Consider the following 25,679-nt stretch of genomic DNA (forward strand, 5'->3'; position numbering starts at 1 on the left):
CAGTGTGGGCAGGGCCAGAAACAAAAGAGGGTAGAGCCATGGATGCAAATTTGGACCCGAGTTTCTACATACAATACTCTCACACAGTGTTAGAAACTCAAGAAATATAAGCTAGGTGCCAAATGGCTGCTTAAACCAAGGATACAGTCACCAAAACGGTAATATCCAGTTGCCATTTGGGGGGCAAGGCAGGTAAAATACAGCTGATAGAATTCTACAGGATGTGGTGTTGTTGTTTAGTCCTGTCCGACTCTTCGTGACCCCATGGACCAGAGCACGCCAGGCACTCCTGTCTTCCACTGCCTCCCGCAGTTTGCTCAAACTCATGCTGGTAGCTTCGAGAACACTGTCCAACCATCTCGCCCTCTGTCGTCCCCTTCTCCTTGTGCCCTCCATCTTTCCCAACATCAGGGTCTTTTCCAGGGAGTCTTCTCATGAGGTGGCCAAAGTATTGGAGCCTCAGCTTCAGGATCTGTCCTTCCAGTGAGCACTCAGGGCTGATTTCCTTAAGAATGGAGAGGTTTGATCTTCTTGCAGTCCATGGGACTCTCAAGAGTCTCCTCCAGCACCATAATTCAAAAGCATCAATTCTTCGGCGATCAGCCTTCCTTATGGTCCAGCTCTCACTTCCATACATCACTACTGGGAAAACCATAGCTTTAACTATACGGACCTTTGTTGGCAAGGTGATGTCTCTGCTTTTTAAGATGCTGTCTAGGTTTGTCACTGCTTTTCTCCCAAGAAGCAGGCTGTGGTATTAGCGTGTAAAAACAGTCAAGATCCAATGATCTCCAGATGGTTGCAAGTGGTCAAAAGCCAGGTGCATAATGTGCCTGACACCTGACTAATTTTGAACACTGCTTACACACCCCTCTCGATCCTCCATCTAGGCAAACAAGGGGCATGGTCAGAGTTGAAGGACGCATTCCAGCCAAGAAAATATACTCCAGGAGGGCACGAAGTGGGACCAGAAGGAAGTGTGCGGCCTGGGGAAAGCCCTGAGGGCCACACAGGGAGACTTGGAGGGCCACATTTGACCTTCAGGTCTGAGATTTGCCACCCCTCCTTTGAGTGCTCACTATAAAACAGAACATTTTTTTCACACCCACGAGCCGTGTCTGCTGCTCTCAACTGCCCTAGTTTCTCCTCCCCTCGAGATGCTCCACTGCCCCCAAAAAGACATCCTTCAGCAACACCTAACACTTCTTGGCTCATGAATACTTCACAAGTACAGGCCAGGCTCTTCTGTGTAGGCAAAAGGCTGCTTAAAATCTGGCCAGATTTCAACACTATAAAGGCGCGATAACAAGGCCAATAAAAGCTCTCAAGAATGCCATCCTGGAGGACTCTCTGTACAGTGACAGCATGGGGATGGACTTGCTTCCCAGGAAAAATAGACCACCACCTGTCCTGCCAAGAACAGAAGCAACAGTGCCCTGAGAACCAGTACAGCAACCCAACTTATGTGCATTTGACTCGCACGATTTAAGCGTAACCCTTGAAACCAACCCTCTGTGTAAGATGACAAATGAGTGTACGACTGTCCAGTACCTTGGAAGTCAAACGGAATCCGTTCCGGAAGTCCGTTCGACTTCCAAAACGTTCGGAAACCAAGGTGTGGCTTCCGATTGGCTGCAGGAAGCCGCATCAGATGTTAAGGTTCTAAAGAACGTTCGAAAACCAAAACACTCACTTCCGGGTTTGCGGCATTCGGGAGCCAAAACGTTTGAGTCGCAAGGCGTTCGTGAACCAAGGTACAACTGTATCTGCATTGTGAAGCCCAGCTAAATAAATTAGGCCCCATCCATGCTACACATTTAAAGCAGTATCAAACCACTTTAAACGTTCATGGCTTCCGCCAAAGAATCCTGTGAAACATAGTTTGTTACGGGTGCTGAGAGTCATGAGGCGGCTCCTCCTGCTGCCAGCTCACATAGTTACCCTTCCCAGAGCAGTTTAACAGCCTGCCCCTCTTCTCAGGGGAACTCTGGGAACTGTAGATCCGAGAGGGGAATGGCGGCCTCCCGACAACTCTCAGCACCCTTAACGAACGACACTATATGAGGGGGAAGCCATGTCTTTTCAAAGCAGTATGATGCTGCTTTAAATGCATAGTGCAGATGGTGCCTTACTCAAAACATAGACTGTTCATTCTGGTGCTGTTCCAAATAGCTAATACCCTAGTATCCTTTGGCTTTCATCCTCTGCTTTCAGTGTGACTCAGCGAATAAAGAGAAAAACTGGTCAGCGTTAAAAACACTTGATGAAGGCTCCTGAGAACCACCCCAGCACAATGTGGTTCCAAAATGTTTGCATCACCCTGCCACATAGCTGACGACTCATCACGTGCTGAGTCGATACCACACAGGCCACCTGCCACTTGCATCCATCTGGGAGAAAAGCGCATAGATGGGTGGCTGGAGAAAAAACTGTCCCAAAACCTCATTGCTGCTCCCACCCATTTCTCCCTGGGGAGGCCTTTCTAGAAACTCATGGAATATTACCACCCTCCCCACTGCTGTTTTACAGTGGTTCTACTGTATTATAATTCCATCGGCCTTTTAAGTATTTCTTTTGTTTTTTGGACTACTTAAATTATACTGAGTTTTTTCAGTGTAAATAATGGCAGGCAGATTCCCCCATTAGGCCCACTTCCATTCACCCTTTTAAAGTCTCCCTGGGTTCTCACTGCAGGTAAGGCAGCCAGTAGATGGTAAAAAAATGTTCTAGAGCACATCCAGATGATTCATATTTAATTTGTATTTGATTTTTATGCATAAACTAAAAAAGACCAAAGCAGAAATTAATACCCCTGCAAGAAAACCTCTCTCTCTCTCTCTCTCTCTCTCTCTCTGTGTGTGTGTGTGAGACACACACACATGGATATACACACACTGTATGTATATATAAATAAATAAATATACAAATACTGTATACACAATTATATCTCCAATGGTACATAATCATTCCAAATTTCCAAGCAAACCTCAGGAAGCTGTCAAAGAAGGCCTGCACTGGTAGCCTATATAATAAAATCCCACCATGTAGCCCGAAAAAGTTACCTATTAGCATGAATTGCTATTAGCATACGGTAATTTCGACAGCAAACCCTATAGATCAGAGAGGGGAACCTTTTCGCCTCAGCAGGTCAGATCTGCCTCGTGGGCCAAATTTAACACGTGGGTAGTGTTGGAATGATGCCAGGTGACTGAGTGCTCTGAAGTTCTGGAAGATCCTGGAGCAATGTCTTAAAACGGCTGAGGCTTTGTCTCTAATGCCCACCAGCTGATGGGCAGCAGAGTCTCAGCCTGCTTTCCCTTGCCAATTCACAATTGGGAGTGCACTTTAAGGATCTCAATTGTGCACTGGCAGGCATGTCTCTCTACCCGCCCAACACTGGATGAGCCTCTGGCCTGATCCAGCAGGCTTTTCTCATGTTCTTATGACAGCACATATGACGTAGGGCAGGTGGGTGAGGTTTGGGAGTAATGTCCTCAATGGTTAAATTTGTGTCACAGGCTGAAAGTTCCCCACTGTAGATCAGTGTTTCCCAAACTTGTCTCCAGTGGCTTACAGGCTACAATTCCCATCATCCCTGACTATGGGTCTTGCTAGCTATGGATGATGGGAGTTGTAGTCCAAAAAAACAAACAGAAACAAAACAAACCACAGATGGGAGATCCAAGTTTGGCAAACACTGCTGTAAATCTGACATCCTTCTCTGTTCATTCACAAATGCAAAACCTTGATAACGCAGCAATGAAAAGCAATGGCACGGCCCATTTTATTATTAGTCATTTTTACCAGTCTGTGACAGTGTAGTAATAGCATTTGTGATGGCATAATCGAACAGCCACGTACCATGTCGCAGTGCAATTCCAGGTTGAGATCCCCTTTGTTGGTGTGAAGTCGCACGTAGCCCTTCTTCTTCTTCAAGTACTGGTATCGCACCGTGTCGTCATCAATGGCAGCTGCTCGGCGAAGCAAAGGGTGAAATTATTAGCACTTGTTAAATGTGTCTCAGTCATCGGGGACGATAACAATGAGTAAGACGCAAGCTGCTACAGGGAACATCTTCACCCTCCACCTTTCAAAGGTCACTTGAAATTAGTCCTGCTCCCCTGTGCTTCTGGAGGCCAAGCAATGTGACTTAGCTCAGAAGGGTCAGATAACCTCATTGTCGCCCGCTAAAATTAAGGGAATTAAGCCGCAGCTTGCCATGCATATTAAACGGCAGGCTTAACAGTGTTTTCAGAACAGCTCGTCCTTTTATCATCTCCCCAATGACCTATGATACTTTCCCCCCAGGCAGTAATACATTAAAAAAAAAAAGCGTAGGTCATAGAATCATAGATTTGTGGAGCTGGAAGGGACCTGATGCTACCTGCTTCGTGCATCGTTTCAGGTGCCATGGCGGTGGACGTGAATGAGGCACTCACTCTGCCTGTGGAATAGTGAGCCTGTTGAAACAAACAAAATTACGTAATTCAAGATGCTTCTGTCTGGCCTTCCTTTTCAAAACAAAGACAGCTAACCATCACATGTGCGGTGATACAAAATCTTCCCACCTGCCCACACAGAATAATAAGTTAAAAATGGCAAATGTTTAGCATATACAGTGGTACCCTGGTTCTCAAATGCCTTGGTACTCAAACAACTTAGAACTCAAACACTGCAAACCTGGAAGTAAGTGTTCTGGTTTGTGAACTTTTTTCGGAAGCCAAATGTGCTCTGTTTTGAGTGTTATGCTTCCAATTTGAGTGCCACGCTTCTGTTTAGAGTGTTACACTGGGGTCTGTCTGTTTTTGCTATTCATTTTGGGTTTTTGTGACTGTGTGGAACCCAGTTCATCTACTGATTGATTGATTGATTGATTGTGTGACTGCAGTACATTGTTTACTGCTTTCATTTTATGGATCAATGGTCTCGTTAGATAGTAAAATTCATGTTAAATTGCTGTTTTAGGGGTTGTTTTTAAAAGTCTGGAACAGCTTAATCCATTTTGCATTACTTTCTATGGGAAAGCGCATCTTGGTTTTGGAACGCTTTGGTTTTGGAACGGACTTCCGGAATGGATTAAGTTTGAGAACCAAGGCACCACTGTACCAACAAACGTGTAAAACAATATGTAAAAATCACACCACAAGAATTAATTTCACTATTGGGGAAGAGCGTCATTTCATCGTTTAAAATCCACACTGTGCACCTCCAAACACATTTCTGCTAAGTTGGGCAAAAGGAGCAGGATGTTGCAGATTTGGTTGGTGCAAATCTACTACAGGCAGCGACCGATTTGCACAGGGGTTACCTTCTGGACCCCTGAGCACAACAGTGGGACCCCTTTTTGTGATGTCTTCAGGTCACTTCCAGGTTTGGCATACGCTTGTCTGCGCAGTCACACACATATCACGCTTAAAACGGCCGCTGCCTGTACTTGCTTGCATCTTGGGGTTATATACAGCGTTCCACACGCAGCACCCTTCGGGTTGTGCGACAAAACTCCCTCCTCCTTTTCCCTGCATACCCTCAAAATCTGCTCCAGAGGGTTGGGAGACCGTCCCGAGCAGACTTCTTTGGGGGGTGCAGGGGAGAGGAGAGGAAGGTGACATCCCATTGGACACAGCCTAATGTGTGTGATCCTACACAAGATGTACTGCTGACTGGCACTATTTCTTTTCAGGCCGCAATAATATAATCAGCAACACTCGGATGCACCATCAAGCCACAGAATCTGCATTCCAGACCGACAGAAAAACCAGGACTCCATCGCTGTGAAGCAATGACATACGGCAATCCTGCGCCACAAGACTTCCCACCATAAACCAGGAGCCGTTGGATCCTCCAGATGTCTTTTGAGTTGCAGTTGTGTAACTGAGCTGAAATTCTAATTATTTTTACAGGCAATTCTCATGACTGTCTAGCGCAGCCCTTTGAATCACTCTTGCGCCTGGGAGGAATAGTGATGTTAAATCAGGCATAGGCAAACTCCGGCCCTCCAGATGTTTGGGACTACAATTCCCATCATCCCTAGCTAACAGGACCAGTGGCACAGGATGATGGGAACTGTAGTCCCAAACATTTGGAGGGCCGGAGTTTGCCTATGCCTGTGTTAAATTCTCGAGAATAATCTTTTTGGAGAATATTCTCAAGGAATACGCTCAATTAATGAGGTGTGTACATTTAAAGCAGCTGTGTAGATGACAGAGAATTTACAGTTTGTGGAGAGTATTCTCTGGAGCATTTTCTAGCAGAGAATATTCTCACCTCACATCACCAGGGAGGAAGGAGGAAGGTTATGAAACCTCAGGATAGATCCCTTAATTTATGGGTTTTCAGAAGTCGCCAAGTGTTAGGAATGAAGGTTGGGTCAGTACTCATTTACTTAAAATGAGTGCTTTTCAAGCTGCACTGGCTCCCGGTGGAGTACAGGGTCAGATTTAAGGTGCTGGTTTTGACCTTTAAAGCCCTTCACGGCCTAGGACCCTCGTACCTACGGGACCGCCTCTCCTGGTATGCCCCACGGAGAGCCTCAAGGTCCATAAATAACAACACCCTAGTGGTCCCAGGCCCTAAGGAGGTTAGATTGGCTTCAACCAGAGCCAGGGGCTTTTCAGCACTGGCTCCGGCCTGGTGGAATGCTCTGCCTCATGAGACCAGGGCCCTGCAGGATCTGATTTCTTTCCGCAGGGCCTGTAAGACAGAGTTGTTCCGCCTGGCCTTTGGCTTGGAGCCAATTTGATTCCCTCCCTCCCTCTCTTTCTTTTTTCTTTTCCTTCTCCTCCTGCGATGAGGCGACATTTTAATATTTTAATGTTCCATTATTTTAATGTTGTATTTTACTTTTGTTTTTAAGTTGTAATCATTCATCTTGTTTTTATTATTGCTTGTAAGCTGCTCTGAGCCCGGCCTTGGCTGGGGAGGGCGGGGTATAAAAAAAATATTATTATTATTATTATTATTATTATTATTATTATTATTATTATTAAAACAGGGATGGGAAGTCTGGGTCCACAAGGTGCTGTTGGAGCTCAACTCCCATCAGCCCTAGAGAGCACGGCCAATGGTAGTGATGATGCGCCACAGGCTCCCCACCTCTGCCTTAAAGCATACCCATCAGAGCATAAGGCCACATCTGCACTGCATCATAAAACTCTGAGCAGTCATAGCAAAGAATCTTGGGAACTGTAGTTTGTCAAGGGTGCTGTTAAGAGGTTCCTATTCCACACTTGCTAGAGTGGTTTAACAAGCACTCTTCCCAGGGAATTCTGGGAACGGGGGCCTCCTAACAACTCTCAGACGCCTCAAGAAGCAGGGCTGGAGGACGCAGGGAAGGGAGGGGAAAGCCACAGCTTCTGACAAGAGCCTGGTGTCTTGCATAATGTACAGTTTGATGACACAACTACCAACACAGAGGCCAAGGTCCCAGCCAATCAACAGCTACTGGGGAGAAGTGAATCTGCGGCTGATTAGGCAGGCTGCTTCCCTGCTGCTGATGCATCCAGCCTCTCTCTTTTATACCCAAGATGCCTCCTGCCTTCCCGCTAGCCATTCAGAAGTGGCCATTTACAAATCAGCAAACGCAACTCACCGCATTCAGCTTATCGACTTTCTTCTTCTCTGGACCCCTCATTGTTGCTGCCAAAACTTCATCCCCTTTGAATTCTTTGTAAAGTTCTGACAGAGTCTCCCGGGTCTCGACATTTGCATTTTTCAGGTAGTAGGACGGGTCTGACCTTGCTTTCTCATCATCTGCAAAACAACATCAACAGGAAAACGGCTTCTTGGCATTCACGGTTTTGCTGGTGTTTTGTATCTGACAATCTCTGGCACCCACAGCAGGTGCCTTAAGGCCAGGGTGACGGAATGGCCTCCCTAGTGAAGTGGCTCTGTCTGCCTCATTAAATTGCTCCCAAAAGTTAATAAGGAAGCAAGAAAGCCCAGCTCACTAGAGATGCCATTCCGTTACCCTGGCCTTAGATACCTGAGGTATGTGTTTTGAGGATCCACCGTACTCCTCTGACAGTAATTGGTTTCAACTATTTTCAAAACTGAATTTCAAATTGTTGTGACCTTCTCTGGAACCTGATGGTGAAGGATGGGTAAGAAATTTAAATAATAATTCAACGTTACCAAGGAAGCCCTGTCATGAGTTACCTCTCCCTGCAACCGGGAGGCACCATCAACAGGCCCTGCTGATCGTAGGGCCCAAGGGGGTTGATCTTGGGGAAAGTGGAGTGGGTTTTTTTAGACACTTGGGTGTGAAGATTCTTGTGGCTTTGTACACCAGTATAGTGGTACCCCGGTACAGTGGTACCTTGGGTTAAGTACTTAATTCGTTCCGGAGGTCTGTTCTTAACCTGAAGCACTACTTTAGCTAATGGGGCCTCCCACTGCTGCCGCGCCGCCAGAGCACGATTTCTGCTCTCACCCTGAAGCAAAGTTCTTAACCCGAGGTACTATTTCTGGGTTAGCGGAGTATGTAACCTGAAGCGTATGTAACCCAAGGTACCACTGTACTCGAATGGCTTGGCTCCCAAACAAATCAGCTTCCAAATGCCGCAAACCCGGAAGTAAGTGCTCCATTTTGCGGAAGCCAAACATCCAACTCAGCTTCCGATTGACTGCAGGAAGCTCCTGCAGCCAATCCGAAGCTGCACCTTGGTATTTCATCGGTTTCGAAAGTCAAACGGACTCCAGGAACGGATTAAGTTCGAGAACCAAAGTACCACTGTATTAACAGCTGGAACTGGGCCTGTTAGCTCATTGACTGCCAGCACTGCACTTTCAGGACAAGTAGCCCCATTGGGCTGTTCCACTGCATTTTGATGTGACAATGGATCAGTCTGTTTTCCATTCAACGTTCTGCTTTGCTTATTTCATGGCCTCCAAGCCTCCTGACAACCGTTCTTACCTGGATCGGTCACTTTCAAGTTGTTCTTCACATGGAAAAAGCCGGAGACGTTAAATTTGTCCAAATTGGTTGGATCCTAAAAACAAAAAGGAAACACAATGCAAAAAAATATGTGAAGGCCAAGCCATCTTGAAACGTCAAGCCAGAATGCTGATAATCCAACCATATTTATGCCGTTGTGGGGGGTGGGTGTTGCATTTTCTCCAGCAACAGCTTTAAATGAAACTCTTCATGCTAGGGTGCTCTATTTGAGTGTGACAAAACTTGAAGTCAAGTGGGGGTGGTGGTGGTTTCCAACATGATTTGATGATTTTCTAGAGGCATGTATCTTAACAGGGTAGTAAGGAGGACGGAGTGTGGCTTCAAGTCCCAAAGCAACGCTGGGAGAACTGTCTGTCGATATGAATGCAAATAGGGAAATTCAAGATGAATGCAGCATTGTGACTTTAGATAAGAAACCATCCAATATTCCATCACCACTAACTCACCAGAGAGCGCCAACTGCTCTGCCTCTCATTAAATAACATAATTATGTCTTTCATTCATCCCTGAAATTGTTTGCTTTCGCTGGTGAATAAATCTTTAGTTTTACGGCTGGCAGTAAAACCAAAAGACATTTTCGAAGTCAAGCAGTGCGGGCCGGCACCCAACCGGCAGCCCACTGGCTTCCTTTCTTTCCCCTTTCTGCACGCTTGTAAATTATTTCCCTTTGTTTTCTCCTTTAAGAGCTGGGCGGCAGCTGAAGAAAATGGATTTTCATTGCACAGAACACAGATGGGCATAGAAGCTGCATGCAAAAGATTATTCTGCAGCTTGCTCTTTTCCAAATCACTTTTATTACTTCCAGTTTTTGAAAAGAGATGTAGTAGATCAGGAATGGTGGACCTCAGCCCCAGGGCCCCTATGTGCCCCCCCACGACTCTTTATGTGGCCCTTGAAACTCTCCCTGGGCCACAACCCCTCCCCAGCCACACATTTCACAGGCCTTGCTTCACACCCTCTTTGAGTGCTTTTGCCTTGACGGAATGTGCCTCAAATTCAGATTTTTGCGTCTAGCTTGCCTAGGCAGTTAGTTACCTAATTGTTGTTGATCAATTAATTTATATACAGTACCACTTTTTTGCCAAATCTGCTTCCAAGCAGTTTAGAACTATTAACACAAGTACATAATTAAAATACATAATAACAAATCCATTAGGGCAATCAAACATCCTTAGCAGGTTGGCATCCATCTGTCTCGAAAGACAATGGGATTATGCCTTGGAGGTGAAGTCAAACCGCTGCCTTGGCAGCACCAAAGTGACCTCTGTGGGGTGCTAGTCTGGGCAGTGTGTGTGGGGGTCCTGGGCTGTCCAGAGGACAAGACCCCCCACTCTCAGCCTTGCTGATCTGGACCAAAGGAAAGCGGAGCAATATGCTTGGCTGCAGGTGTGGCCGGAAGGAGGAATACAAGGTGCCATCCAAACATCTTAGGGCCCCCACTGGATCTGCGTAGAGTTTACTCATTAGCCTTCTCTTCTCCCAAAGATATCCAGCAAGACAGCGGAAGTGTAGGGTCAGAGCTTTCCTTTTCCTAGATGGGGTACTTTCCCAGGTGGAGGAGCCCCATCTGCTCCTCATTTCACTCTACTGCACATGCAGAAACTGCCTTCTGGATGGCTGGACCCACTATTGGTCCTGTCTGCTCAATCTGTCAGAGCCTGCTTTCTCATGCAGTGGAAGTCTCACTGAGGGTTTGAGACCCATCGACTAACCTCACCTGGTTTAGCTGGCCAGTCAAAATCATTTCTTGGGTGTAGCAGGTGACAACTTCTTGGAGCCACAGGTGAGAGCGGAGTACAGGGTGGGGACCAAAGGTGGGCAAACTACCCCCAAAGGATGATGATATCCCCCTCCCCTAATACCCCATACATCCCTTATTTAAACATCCTTAATTAATTAAAACAGTGATAACAGTATCTTACCTGTAGCGTGATTATATCTTGCCTAGTAAAGGGCTCGTCACTTAAGAGATCTTTGTAGGTTTTTGTTTTTATGTTCAGCTGTTCAACTGCCTTAAAAAGTGAGACAGAGAAAAAGACATATGAAGTCAGAAAAGATGTCCCAAAAGCTCAATGCAATATTTTACCTTTTACAATCCTATAAGGCAACAGCAGGGAACCTGTGGCCCTGTGGATGTGGTTGGCCAGCAAGGCCATTCAATGGACAGGGATTACAGGAGCTGTAGCCTAGTTATAAGAGCAGTTCCGCTGGATCAGGCCAGTGGCCCACCTAGTCCAGCATCCTGTTCTCACAGTGGCCAAGCAGATGCCTCTGGGAAGCCAACAAGCAGGACCTGAGCACAGAAGAACTCTCCCACCCTCTGTTTTCTATCAGCTGGGATTCAGGAGCACTACTGCCACCAACCAAGGAGAAGAAAAGTGTTTCTTCTGGTTCTTTTGGGTGCAGGGGGGAAATGGAAACACTAACTTCTAAAGTGCGGTGTTTTAGAGTTCAGTTCATCCATGCACTAAGAATACTGTAACCACAAGCATTAAGAACGCTGTAGGCACAGACCCAACTGCCAGGTTTTAACAATATTTTTGTAGGACTCAAAAGCTCATGAACCTTAAGCGGATTACAGTGGAACCTCGGTTTCCGAACGTAATCTGTTCCGGAAGACCATTCGACTGCCGAAACGTTCGAAACCCAAAAACCTCAATACAATAGGAAAACTCAAATTGGAAGCCACATGTTCGGCTTCCAAAAATCGTTCGAAAAACCGGAGCAGGTCCTTCTGGGTTTTCAGCGTTCGAAAGCCGAAATGTTTGACTACGGAGGCGTTCGGCAACCAAGGTTCCACTGTACACTGCTCTGGTCAGACCTCACCTGGAGTACTGTGTCCAGTTCTGGGCCCCACAGTTCAAGAAGGACACTGACAAACTGGAACGTGTCCAGAGGAGGGCAACCAAAATGGTCAAAGCCTGGAAACGATGCCTTATGAGGAACGGCTAAGGGAGCTGGGCATGTTTAGCCTGGAGAAGAGGAGGTTAAGGGGTGATATGATAGCCATGTTCAAATATATAAAAGGATGTCACATAGAGGAGGGAGAAAGGTTGTTTTCTGCTGCTCCAGAGAAGCGGACATGGAGCAATGGATCCAAACTACAAGAAAGAAGATTCCATCTAAACATTAGGAAGAACTTCCTGACAGTAAGAGCTGTTCGACAGTGGAATTTGCTGCCAAGGAGTGTGGTGGAGTCTTTTTCTTTGGAGGTCTTTAAGCAGAGGCTTGACAACCATATGTCAGGAGTGCTCTGATGGTGTTTCCTGCTTGGCAGGGGGTTGGACTCGATGGCCCTTGTGGTCTCTTCCAACTCTATGATTCTATTATTCTATGTACACTGTACAATTCCAAGTCGCACGTTAGCCACACGAAGGGAAGGGCCAAAACATAGATGGGGAGCAGTGACACAAAAGTTCCCCCTGCCTCTGTCATTGCATGTGACACCAGTTCTGCCCCCAACTTCCACACAATGAGCTGCATGCTGCAAAGAGGAGCCCAAGAAGCACTCAGCACGATGGGCAGATCCCGTGCAGAGCCTGTACACCCTGGGCAGTAGAGTAGACGCCCTTTTGCAGATGAAGGGCTACCACATGAAAGATGACGTGTGCTCGTTTTCTGCCGCTCCAGAGGTTAGCGCCCAAACCCATGGATTCAAATTAAAAGAAAGGCAATTCCGATGAAATACAGCTTTCTGGCAGTAAGAGCTGTTCCACAGTGGAGTGGACTACACTGGAATGTGTTGGACTCTCCTTCAAACAGAGGTTGGATGGCCATCTGTCAGGGATTCCTCAGCACTGCAAGGGGTTGGACTAGATGGCCCTTGGGGGTCCCTTTCCAACTCAAAAAATTCTATGATCCTATGTCTGTGTGTCGAGTGTGAGGCCAGCAGTGTATATTGATCATACCTGGTTGCATTTCCCTTTCCTATTTCTTCCAGTTTCGTAAACAGGTTTCGTTCTATACTACTATTTTTAATTGTTACTTGCCTTTTCCTTTTAGTGAGCTTATTTGGGTTAGGCCTTGGTTCTAAATCAGTGTTTTGGACGTATTCAGCCAGATCTGCTACAGTGTAATCTGGCTTCTTTCGCTTGAGGCCCCAGAAGCAGAGTGTGGTACTTTGGATTTTCTCTTTGGGATCTTGGGGACACCCAGAGCACAGCTTGAGATCTCCTGGCTCCAGCTGGGTGGGCAACTGCCCTACCCAATAGGGATGGTTTTACACCCTGGATGTTGGCACCATCTGAACCACTGAGAACCAAGGACTTGGATTTTGGGCGAGGATTTCTTGACAGCATGAATCGGGATTGAGAAATGCTTTGGGCAGCAAAGTGCATTAATGATCGGGTGATATCAAGGAGAAGTGCTCTGACATCAAGGATCAGCATGACGAAGGAGCAACACACCATTCCGAGTCACGGCTGGAATATTGCTAGGTGATGCTGCTGGGTATTTTTTAAGCCTGGGCATTCTCTGCCTCCATTGTGCTCTGGAATGTGCCCTGTTCCGTTTTCAGAATCAACACAGAGCATTTGAACAAAAGGGGTCAGGAGGTGACTGCGTAGCAAGAATTCGCGTCAAAGGAGCAGAAATCTCAGCACCCAAAAGCTCCCGACAGGAAAAAGGGCAGCTGCAAGCAGAAGTACAAGAGCTTGTCATTTATAGCTTATCGTGGTTTTGAATAACAAACAGGAACATATGAAAGCACGGCAGAACCAGAGCACAATTCAAAAATTATAATCAAGCAGAAAGGATTTAAGGGTAATAGCCAATTAACATTTATCATTTAAAAGTGGCTTGTTTCTTTTTAAGCCACCCTTTGTCTCCCTCCCAGTGTAGTTCAGCAAGCTGGTACTGGCCAACTTCCCCACCCCTCTGTAGCCCCTAGACACATATCCCAGGGCCTTTTTGGGGTCCTCCTCCCATGAGATGCTTCTGGGGCAGCAGAACTGTCTGCTGCTGGGAATACCCCTTTTACGTGGAGCCAGCTGTAGAGCAGGTGTGAGGAACCTTTTGCTCTCCAGATGCTGATGAACATCATCCCTGGCCTTTGGCCATGCTTGCTGGGGCTGATGGGAGTTGTAGCTCAGCAACATCTAGAGGGCCCGAGCTTCCTCACACCTGCTCTGCAGCTGGCTCTGTGTAAAAGCATGTGAGATGCAACCTGCTTCAGCAGGCTCCACAGAGTGGAGAGAAGGTTGTATACTGCCTTTCATAAGAAAGCATGATTAAATATACAGTGGTGCCTCGCAAGACGAAAAGAATCCGTTCCGTGAGTCTCTTCGTCTAGCGGTTTTTTCGTCTTGCGAAGCAAGCCCATTAGCGGATTAGCACGATTAGCGGTTTAGCGGTTATTAGAGGTTATTAAAGGCTTAAGGGATTAGCGGATTAGCTGCTAAAAGGCTATTAGCAGCTTAGTGCCTTAGAAAAAGGGGGTGGGGAGCGGAAAAAACCCCCAGGAATCACAAGACATTTTCGTCTTGCTAAGCAAGCCCATAGCAAATTCGTCCTGCGAAGCACCTCCAAAACGGAAAACCCTTTCGTCTAGCGGGTTTTCCGTCTTGCGAGGCATTCGTCTTGTGGGGCACCACTGTACAAACAAACCAACGATCCAGGCACCAATATTTTCTAACAGGGTAACTTCATAACCTGGTTCAGTAGAGAACTCACCTCATAAGCGAACACGTTCCCAGTTGTCTTGATAGCCACTATGTGAGAATTATTGGTGAACACAGTGAAGAGAACCGGGCAGTGGTATTTACCTGATTTGGAGAAGGAAGAGGGTTCAGAAACGAGCGGCAATTATTACATGCATTGAGCAATGTGCAGCAGATGCTACAAGCAACTTTGTGAATAATATACAGAATTATATATGTGTGTTTGTAGTTATATACAGATATTGTCAGGGGCTGGATTGAGGAGGAATGGGGAGGACTGTCCCTCCTGAACCTTCCTGAGAACAGGAGGATAGATTTATAACAGTGGTTTGCAGAAGGTCATAGTTCAAAGGCTGCAGAGGGGAGAAGCTGGGAAATACTGGGAGAGGAAGAAGCAGGAAGAAGCAGCACCAGGGGAGAGACAGCTGACAGATTCAGTGTCTTTGGAAAGCATTCCTGATCCCCCCTCTCCCAAGACCAGGCAGGCACTGAGAGCAGTAGAACAGAAAGCTCAGAGGCAGAAAGCTCAGATCAGCCAACACGGGGATGACGTAGAATAGGAGAGACAAAGGGGGGTGGGACTTTACTCAAATCAATGCCATTATCTAAGAGATACTGCATTTCTTTGTCTCTCTGTATGAATACTGAATAAAGTAAAGGTAAAGGGACCCGTGACCATTAGGTCCAGTCGTGACCGACTCTTGGGTTACGGCGCTCAACTCGCTTTACAGGCCGAGGGAGCCAGCGTACAGCTTCTGGGTCATGTGGCCAGCATGACTAAGCCGCTTCTGGTGAACCAGAGCAGCGCACGGAAACGCCGTTCACCTTCCCGCCGGAGCGGTACCTATTATCTACTTGCACTTTGACGTGCTTTCGAACTGCTAGGTTGGCAGGAGCAGGGACCGAGCAACGGGAGCTCACCCCGTCGCGGGGATTCGAACCGCCGACCTTCTGATTGGCAAGCCCTAGGCTCAGTGGTTTAACCCACAGCGCCACCCGCGTCCCACTGAATAAAGTACTTGGTAAGAACTCTTCTTGTTTATCTGCTTCTTGGCTGCCACCGTGGGAGGGATCAGATTCCCCAAAGCCTGACAGACATATAGATATAGATATATAGATATATAAGAACACCTTCCAGCAGAAGCGGCTGATGGCTAACAAGTCCAACGGTTGCTCCTCCATTCCTTTCTTCCTCAGAACAACCCTGTGAAGCTGAGAGTTACTGGCTTTTATGGGTAAGTGGAGATCTCAGGTCTCTCTGGTCCTACTCTAATCACTACACTGCACTGGCTCATCACACAGCATTCCAAAAATTATGGCCTTTTCAAGGGCAACAGCTGCAACCTAATGGTACGTGTGCACCACAAAGCAGAAATATATTCACATATCAATCCATGTTCTTTTGCAGTTCTCGAAGTGGTCTAACAATCAATCCCTATCCCCAGGGAATTCTGGGAACTGCAGGTTTCAGTGGGGAGAATAGGGGGGTCTCCTAACAACTCTCAGCACATTGGACAAACTACACCTCCCAGGATTCTTTGCAGGTAGTCATGACTGTTTAAAGTGCATAAGCAGATGGGGCCGATGCAAGAGAGAGAGAGAGAGAGAGAGAGAGAGAGAGAGAGAGAGAGACAACTTCAGATTGCATAACCCATCTGGGCAATGGTCTGTGTCACTCTTCATTCTGTGCGGCATCTATTCACATTTCCAGCTCCTTTAAATAGAAGGGGGAGGGGGGAAGCTTTCAAAAGACTTTCAAGAGTGCCGACTCACCATTGCTGTTTTTAGCAAAGTTCAGTTTGATGAGAGATTTGGCCTCCAGCTTCTGCAGGGGGTAAACAAACATAGCGGTTAATCACCGTCCCTGGCACTGACCCCAAAGAGAAGCGAAGAAAGTAACCATGGCATTAAGTGACTCAGAGCGCAGCGCAGATGCTCTCGCCACCACACAGACAGAGAGAAAACCATCCGCCCAAGATGTGCTGCTGAATTGAACGGGTATCCTGGACATGACACCATCCACACAATTACATGACGTATTTATTTATTAATTCGTTTCTTTAAAGTAAACCGGAAACAGCCCTCTCCAAATCCACATCAGGCCTCTGTAAGGGAATTTTTTTTATTTTCTGCACCCAGCATAGCTGCGATGCACCTTTTACTTGGGTTCAAGATTAAAGTTGCAGTTGGCCCCAACAGCACCCCCCGCCACCAATGAAAACAGCAATGGGGGCAAGTGTTCAAAATTTGAAACACGCCAGGTACATTTTGCTACTGGCTTTGGGTCCAACTGCAACCACGTGGAGATTACTGGGCACCAGGTAATAATAATAATAATAATAATAATAATAATAATAATAATAATAATAATAATTTATTATTTGTACCCCGCCCATCTGGCTGGGTTTCCCCAGCCACTCTGGGCGGCTTCCAACAAAGATGAAAAATACACTAAAATGTCACATATTAAAAACTTCCCTGAACAGGGCTGCCTTCAGATGTCTTCTGAATGTCAGGTTGTTGTTTATTGCTTTGACATCTGGTGGGAGGGTGTTCCACAGGGCGGGCGCCACTACCGAGAAGGCCCTCTGCCTGGTTCCCTGTAACTTGGCCTCTCGCAGTGAGGGAACCGCCAGAAGGCCCTCGGAGCTGGATCTCAGTGTCCGGGCTGAACGATGGGGGTGGAGACGCTCCTTCAGATATACTGGACCGAGGCCATTTAGGGCTTTAAAGGTCAGCACCAACACTTTGAATTGTGCTCGGAAACGTACTTGGTTGGTAGCCACAGTTTAAAAACTTCTGCTTTAGTCCATACTTAACATCATTTCCATTTCTACTGTGTTTCTCTTTCTTGCATACTGAGACGAGTGAACTGTTGTAAGAGTAAAGTACAATCAAGCGATGGGAGTTGAGATCACAGAATCGTAGAATTGTAGCACTGGAAAGGACCCTGAGGATCACCCTGGCGAGCAGACATTGTGCTGCAGCAACCACAGCCTAGAATTAAGATGCCATTTGACACCCAGTTTATATATCTGAGTTTCTAACACTGAATTGGGGGGGTAGGGTGCGGCGCAAAACTGCACTGAGACCTCAGAGAGGCAGATCACACCAGAAAACCAATGAAAATGAGGTCCTCAACACCTGTTAGGTTAACATTATGGGAGATATTTGCTTTATGAACAAAACCCAATTGTCCCCCTCTGAAAAGAGCAAACCCAAACAAAGTCATGTTGGGTGTGTGTTACTGTTATCCTTTTTTATTTTGATATGTATTTTTGAGTTTTTATGTTGCAAACCGCCATGAGGTCCTCAGGCAGAGGATTAGTATAGAAATTTAATAAAGAATAAAGAAAAAGAATAAAAGGGACTACACTTTCTTCAAAGAAAAAGCTTTTTAAAAGAAAAAATCTTGCATGGTCATGGTGAGGAATGTGTGCTGGTCTTGGGTTAGGGTACTGTTTAGGGAAGGTTGATGCAAGGGGGACTGTTGCTGTCACCAATAATTTTTTGTATCCTTATTTTTAAATCTTGCTATGATTTATGTGGAAATTGTTTGATTTGGTTGTGTACTTTTTGTGTGTTTTATTTATTGTTTTTGACTACTATGGATATATTTGTTAACTATGCAATTTGTTTCATGCTGTAAGCCACCATGAGCATGGTTTTAGCTATGGAAAGGCGGCATAAATAAATATATATAAATATTTTTTTATTTATATCCCGCCCTTCCCGGTTTAGAAAACGGGGCTCAGGGCAGCTAGCAACAAATTTAAAACAATTGTAATACAACATAGAAGTGGCATAAAATACAGTATAAAAGCATGAATAACAATAAAATTCAAAGTTCAAAAATCAATTTGGGGGAAATCCATCCAATAAACATTAGATAGCCACCAGGGTTGGCTGGCTGAATTAGTCCTACTCGGCCCAGCGAGGAGGCTAGGGGAGAATTAGCTGTGGGGTCTCAGAGTGGGTAATCTTCATAAAAGGGGAGGGGGAGGGAAATAAAATGATGTATGTATGTATGCAATACATGTATGTATGCAATGTATAGTAAAAGCTATGGTTTTCCCAGTAGTGATGTATGGAAGTGAGAGCTGGACCATAAGGAAGGCTGATCGCCGAAGAATTGATGCTTTTGAATTATGGTGCTGGAGGAGACTCTTGAGAGTCCCATGGACTGCAAGAAGATCAAACCTCTCCATTCTGAAGGAAATCAGCCCTGAGTGCTCACTGGAAGGACAGATCCTGAAGCTGAGGCTGCAGTACTTTGGCCACCTCATGAGAAGAGAAGACTCCCTGGAAAAGACCCTGATGTTGGGAAAGATGGAGGGCACAAGGAGAAGGGGACGACAGAGGACAAGATGGTTGGACAGTGTTGTCGAAGCTACCAGCATGAGTTTGACCAAACTGCGGTAGGCAGTGGAAGACAGGAGTGCCTGGCGTGCTCTGGTCCAGGGGGTCACGAAGAGTCGGACACGACTAAACGACTCAACAACAGCAACAACAAAATGTATGTATGTATTATCACTTTAAAAATGCATGCTGTTGGTCAGTGGAATGGCATTTGCTTTGCATGCAGGAGGTCTCAGGTTCAATCCCTAGCTGCCGCCCAAGAGCTGATAAAGTTCTCTAAACCCCTGGAGATTCATTGCCAGTCAGTGGAGACAGTGCTGAGCTAGATGAACAAACAGGCTGACTCCGTAAAAAGCAGTGTTAGAAACTGGGATAGGAATACTAAGAGCCACGTGGCTCCTGGGACAAATTTTGTGGGTGCCAAAACAAAATGTTGAGGCATCTTTTTCTTTCTTTCTTTTGCTGCCCCGCTACCAGGGTGTCTGCAGGGTAGCGCAGCAGCAAAATATATGTCTTTTGCTACTGCTCTACCCTGCCAAACACCTGATTCACCCAGCAGTGAGGCAGTAAAAAAAAAGGGTGCATCTTTTGCTGCCACTGTGCCCGGCAGACCAGATGACTGCAGCCAGGCAGGTGGAGATGCCAAGCTCCAAGCGTGGCTCCATCCATTCACAAAAGGCTGGCTGCCAGTTGCAAAATGGGCTCGGCACCCGGCTAATTTTGAATGCTGGTAAAAAGCAGTGCTCCTATGTTTGGGGAGGGTCATGGCTCAGTGGAAGAACAGCTGCTTTGTCAGCAGAAGGCTCCAGGTTCAACCACTGACATTTCCAGATAGGGCTGCGAAAGACTCCCTGCCTGAAACCTTGGAGGTCTGGTCTCAGGCAAAGGTGGGCAACAGTGAACTTGTTGGACCAATGGCCTGACTTGGTATAAGACAGTTCCATATGTTCCTATGCGAAATGGAATGTAGAACATTCACATCTAGCTTGGTCCTATATCAACTCTGTTATTAAGTGCAATACTAGAGGACCCTTCTAGGTACTTCCCAATTTCTGGAGGACAGGTATAGGGCTACTACAAAGAGCCTTTTCAGTGGTGGCACCTCTGCTATGGAACCTCCTTCCTTTAACAGTTCAGTTGGCATCAAATCCAGATGTCCTTTAGGTGCCCAGTTAAAATGATCTTGATTTCATGGTCTTTATTTTTAGACTGCTCAATGAGGACACTTCTTCAATGGATATAAACACACCAGACCAAGACAAAAGCACCAAACCTTGGATCTCCAACCTTCCCCTTTGCACTCTAAATGATTAAGGCTAGCATATCAGTAAAAACTGAATGTAAGCAATCCATACAAGATGGAACACACCCAGTTCCAATATCAGACAGTACAAGAACAAGATTTTAACCTTCTTTCTCCTTTAATTCCATTAACATCTTACGTAACGGATGGGGAATGTGTTTCGGCCAGAGCGCCACATTCTCTTGCTTGAGGGATCATCTGGGGGCCGCATTCCATGGATGGGTGAGGCCAGAGGCAAAAGATGTGACTCTCACCTTTGCACGGGAGGCTGCGTTCCAAAATTCATTCATCCAGAGGATGCTACACACACTTTTCCATCCAGGCAAGCAAGAAGCATTATCTTAGGTCAAGGACACATTCCAAGACAGGCAAAAGTACCCAAGGAGGGCATGCAGAAAGGCTGGTGAGGGGTGCAGCTTGTGAGAGTCCCAAGGGCCAGGAAAATTCCTGGAGGGCCACATTTGGTTGCCCATCACTACTTCACATAACAATCTTAGAAAAAAGTTTTTTTTAAAATTTTACTTCTTCTTTTCTTTCAGGGGAGACTATCATAACTCCATTGTCACCAAACATTTTCCTTCCTTTTTCATTTCTTTTATTGGGGTTTCAGATTGCCAATAAAACCAAAGCAGAGTCTTAATCGCTAGCTGAAGATAAATGAAAGAACCCCCAGAGTGAAACTTGCATTTCCAGCTTGCTGTGGCCCAAATTAAAAGGACTTTGCACGAAAGGCAGAGCAGGGCAACCCTCGCAGCAAAGGCATTCGTATGAGAGCCAGCCAAGCTGATTGAAAGTGACAACTCCAAAAAGGATTTCCGCTGGAAGGTTATAGAGTGCGCTAGTTATTACTGCAATTAGTCTTATTAATTTGGCCACTAAAATAACCACCGATATCATTTTGGGGGCTTAGAAAAACATAAGCGCTGGATCCAATGCCTATCTTACTCCATGAGAACTAATGGATATAACTAAGTCATCTCAAAGCGTCTATGTTCAGTAGAACCAAGTGGGAGAAAACCCACGGACTGTGATTTCTCTCTTGGTTTTGCAAATGAGATTCAGTAACTGATGGATGGGCTCTTCATGTAATCCAGGTGTTGGGAGCCAGTCTTCCTCCAGATGTTGCTGGACCACAGCTCCCATCAATCTTGACTACTGGCCATGCTGGCTTGATAGCTCATAGCAGCTGAAGTCCAACAACTGAAGGGCCATATGTTTCTCATCCCTGACATAAATAGTAAGCTAGATGGACCATTGGTCTGATTCTGTGCAAGGGAGCTTCCCAGGTATGGGTTGAAAACAGGGTGCTGCAAGGACACCCGCTTTACTTTGATGAAACACAGACAGGCATGCTGGACGTCTTTGCTAGAACACTGCAAAACATGTGTCAAAGGCTCGGAATCAAAAAAATCTCCCTACCTAAAGGAGTGGCAAAGGCTTTCCATTGACCTACAGGCTTTCCCCAAAAACAATCCCAAGACCTGCAGTTTGTTAAGGGTGCTGAGAGCTGTTAGAAGACCCCCTCACAGATTGATCATTCCCATCACCCATAATAAACTACAGATCCCAGTATTCTTTGGGGTGAAACCTTGAGAGTTAAAAGTGGTATAAAAGTGCTTTAAATGTGATCTACCACTCCAAAGCACAAAGTCCCACAGATATTGAGGGCCAGCTCCAAGGGTCTTCTGGTGGTTCCCTCACTGCGAGAAGTGAAGCTAAGGGAACCAGGCAAAGGGCCTTCTCAGAACTGGCACCCTCCCTGTGGAACGCCCTCCCATCAGATGTCAAGGAGATAAAAAGCTATGCAAGTTTTAGGAGACACCTGAAGGCAACCCTGTATAGGGAACTTTCTAATGTTTAATGTTTTATTATTTCTTTATATGTGTTGGAAGCCGCCCAGAGTGGCTGGGGCAACCCAGCCGGATGTAAATAATATTTTTATTTATTTGTTATTAGATAATTATTTAGGGATGGGTTCTCAGGGTGAAGGTCTACTAGTATCACTCCCTAACAGAGGTAGCAGGTAGCTGGCCAGGGATTTTAAAGGCAGTGCATTATCACAGCTAGGTGATAATTGCATTGAACATAGGAATAGTTCCTTTGAAATGTAGCTATTAGCAGAGCACTCAGATTCAAGCTTTGGCATTTGAAGAGCTGTATTCTATCAGCTGGCGATGAGCTAGCTCATAGAATCCTTATTTCAGCATGGCCTAGAGAGGTTGTCTCTTGGAGGGATTTCTCTGGGTCCCCCCCCCCAAATACTGTACACTATTGTGTCAGCCAGTAAATTAGGTCCCATTAATTTGCGATGGTGGCATTCAATGAGAAAGGTCCTAGCTCAGTAGGAGAGCATCTGCTTTGCATGCAAAAGGTCCCAGATCCAATCCCTGGCATCTCCAGGTAGGGCTGGGAGAGAAACCCAGTTAGAAATCCAGGAGGGCTGCTGCCAGCCAGTGTAGACAATAGTAAGGTGGGTGGACCAGTAATCTGAGACTGGTTCCTACGTTCCTAATGTGACAGAGGTCAGAGTCTCACCACTGCAACCTTGGTAGTCTGTGAGGGAGAATAAAATATTGAGACTCTTCCTTGGGTCAAAGGGGCTCTAGGTGAGAGAAGTCAGCTTAGAGAAAAGTGAAGAGGATTCATGGTGATCTCTGGCATTAACACCAGTGAACTCTAGGATCAAAAGTTGACCTGAAGGTGAAGGACTCCCTAGGCTTTGCCATAAGGAATAAGGGTTGCTGGGAAGGTGTTTGTTTGTTTCTAATTGGAATTTTTTGATCAAAAGGCATGGAATACTGTAAAGTACAAATGATATTCAAACCAGAATGAAGTCCTGCCTGGAGATCTTGAGGAGATTAACTTGAATATAGTCAGAGTGGAGGATGAAGGAGGAGGAGCTTGCTCAGTGTTCCTGTTTTCCGTCTCCAACAGGGGAAAAGGAACGGAAAGCAACTAGGTCATGTTGAACCCAAACGATTCTAAAGCTCTGGGAGCCAGAATATAATCAACAGATTGTTCCAAGCTCATAAAAGTAATGAAAAGATTGCAAAGAGGTTCTTGCAGTAAACAGCGATGATTCAGACAAGAACTTCCTTGCAACAGCGCAGTCCATATGGACTCATGCTACTCCCACACGATCCTGTGACTCGGAGCCATCTGTAAAAAAAATAATGCAGCGTAATTTGTTGTTAGCAGAATGGATAATACAGCTGCCAGTAAAACTACAAGGGCATTGTGGCCAGTGGAAGCCAGACAAATAAATGCAAAGGTTTACAAAGCCTGACGGTCCAGGAAGTGCGTGAGAATATTAGGGAAACAATGCTGTCCAGTGATCATTTCTGTCTTTTTCCAGGAAATGGAAGGCAAGCCAATCATGCATGAAGCTGGCAGCACTGCTTCATATTGCAGAATCCGGGTTATCATGATGCAGAATTTAAATTAATGTGCACAGACCCAGTTTGACATGCATTTTTTCTTTTTAAAAATTAATTCTGGATGGGTTTACCGCACCATTTATTTAGATAAAATGGAAATCAAAATCACGGCATGTCATACGGCTGATGCATGGGGTACGGGTGCTGCCTTTTATCTCCCCCCCCCCCCAAAAAAAACACACCACACCAGCGAAGAGACTTTTGGCAAGGCAGCCTCCTTTCTGGCAATTAGGAGCAAGCCTAGGCACTGAGCTCTCTCTCTTCCCATCTGCCAGCTGACACGGCTCACCCCTCCCAGGACTGAGGAGGGCAGCCTCTCCCGCCCCTCCTGGCAGCCGCCATCACACAAAAGCAGGAGCTCTTTGACTGTGTAGGTTAGTGGGGCACCAGGGCAGACCGAAGATGAAACAAGCCGAACGGCTGAAATTGATTACCCTTCTGCCACGGACAAGCGTGTGATGGATGAGCCAGCCGACAAATTCTCACACGGCCATTTGTCACGCACGTAGGGTGCCATGCTGCATTAAAAGGATTTGTATCCAACGACATCAAAAGGCTGCGCCAGGCACTGAGAGAAAATGAGGTCTCTTCCTTCCACCGGGCATCCCACACAGATAAGGGGGCAGCCCATGCATAACCGCTAAAGGAGGGTGGGGTGGGGGTACCTCTTGAAGGCAGCTTGGAAGCTGCAGCCGGCACAAAAGTCTCATCTCCTGCCTTTCAGGTAAAAGGTAAAGGGACCCCTGACCATTAGGTCCAGTCGTGGCCGACTCTGGGGTTGTGGCGCTCATCTCGCTTTATTGGCCGAGGGAGCCGGCGTACAGCTTCCGGGTCATGTGGCCAGCATGATTAAGCCCCTTCTGGCGAACCAGAGCAGCACACGGAAATGCCGTTTACCTTCCCGGCGGAGCGGTACCTAATTATCTACTTGCACTTTGATGTGCTTTCGAACTGTTAGGTTGGCAGGAGCAGGGACTGAGCAATGGGAGCTCACCCCGTCACGGGGATTCAAACCGCCGACCTTCTGATCGGCAAGTCCTAGGCTCTGTGGTTTAACCCACAGAACTGCGTAATAACAAACCAACATAGGAAGTTGCCTGATATTAAGTCAGACTACTGAGCCACCTAGCTCAATATTGTCTACACTGGCTGGCAGCAGCTCCCAGGATTTCAGCTGGCAGTTCTTGCCCTGGAGATCCCACTGCCATGCATTGAATCTGGGACCTTCTGTGTGCAAAGGAGATGCTCTACCACTGAGCTGCAGCCCTTCCCTCAAGGCACAGAAACGTAGGAAGAACTGTAGAGTTGGAAGGGACCCCAAGGATCATCTAGTCTGACCCTCTGCAATGCAGGAATATGCAGCTGTCCCAAACAGGGATCGAACCTGCAACCTTGGCATTATCAGCACCATTCTCTTATCAACTGAGCCTTATACAGAGTCATGCCATTAGTCCAACTGCTTAAGATTTGTCTACACTGACTGGCAGCAGCTCTCCAGGGATTGAGGCAAGGGGTCTCTCTCCCTGCCCTGCCTGGACATGCCAGGGATGGAACCTGGGACCTTCTGCATGCAGATTCTCCTACTACTGAACTATAGCCATTCCCCAAGCAACGTATCACCCACCTAGTCTCATGTTTAAGCCAGTGCAGCATTGTGGTTGGAGTAGCAGACTAGATTCACGGAGACCCAAGTTCAAATCCCCACTCGGCCATGATGTTCTTGGGCCGATGTCTACTTTACAGCCAAAACTACCTTACACAGTTGTTTGTTGTGAGGATAAAAAGGGGAAGAGGAAGTGTTCCGGCCTATGCACCTTGGAAGAGGGGCAGGATAAAAATAAAGTATACATCACCAAAAATATGCTCCTGTCCCTATTCATCAACACTAGATGCCAATATAGCTCAAGGTGCAAGTTCTAAATATCAATCAGCTACCAAGACAAAGTTCAATGGGTTGGTACCAAAATACA

At 46.4% G+C, this 25,679-nt stretch overlaps 1 protein-coding gene and 1 long non-coding RNA gene across 2 annotated transcripts in view; one reads left to right on the plus strand and one right to left on the minus strand.

Annotated features, from left to right (window-relative positions):
• Nucleotides 1-25,679, minus strand: part of PPIL2 (peptidylprolyl isomerase like 2) — a 78,542-nt gene that overhangs the window by 39,021 nt on the left and 13,842 nt on the right. The window contains exons 6-12 of the mRNA XM_083418326.1: nt 16,384-16,435; nt 14,624-14,715; nt 10,876-10,965; nt 8,912-8,987; nt 7,589-7,749; nt 4,385-4,460; nt 3,862-3,971 (exon numbers count right to left, since the gene is read on the minus strand). Coding sequence (XP_083274452.1) covers nt 3,862-3,971; nt 4,385-4,460; nt 7,589-7,749; nt 8,912-8,987; nt 10,876-10,965; nt 14,624-14,715; nt 16,384-16,435 — 657 coding nt within the window. The remainder of the gene's footprint in view (nt 1-3,861; nt 3,972-4,384; nt 4,461-7,588; nt 7,750-8,911; nt 8,988-10,875; nt 10,966-14,623; nt 14,716-16,383; nt 16,436-25,679) is intronic.
• LOC310666925 lies at nt 3,894-5,842 on the plus strand. Its single transcript, XR_014506109.1, has 2 exons — nt 3,894-3,990; nt 5,681-5,842. It is a non-coding gene; the product is annotated as an uncharacterized lncRNA (long non-coding RNA).

The sequence above is a fragment of the Podarcis tiliguerta genome, assembly GCF_965153285.1.
Source record: "Podarcis tiliguerta genome assembly, chromosome: 16".
Lineage (NCBI taxonomy): Eukaryota > Metazoa > Chordata > Lepidosauria > Squamata > Lacertidae > Podarcis > Podarcis tiliguerta.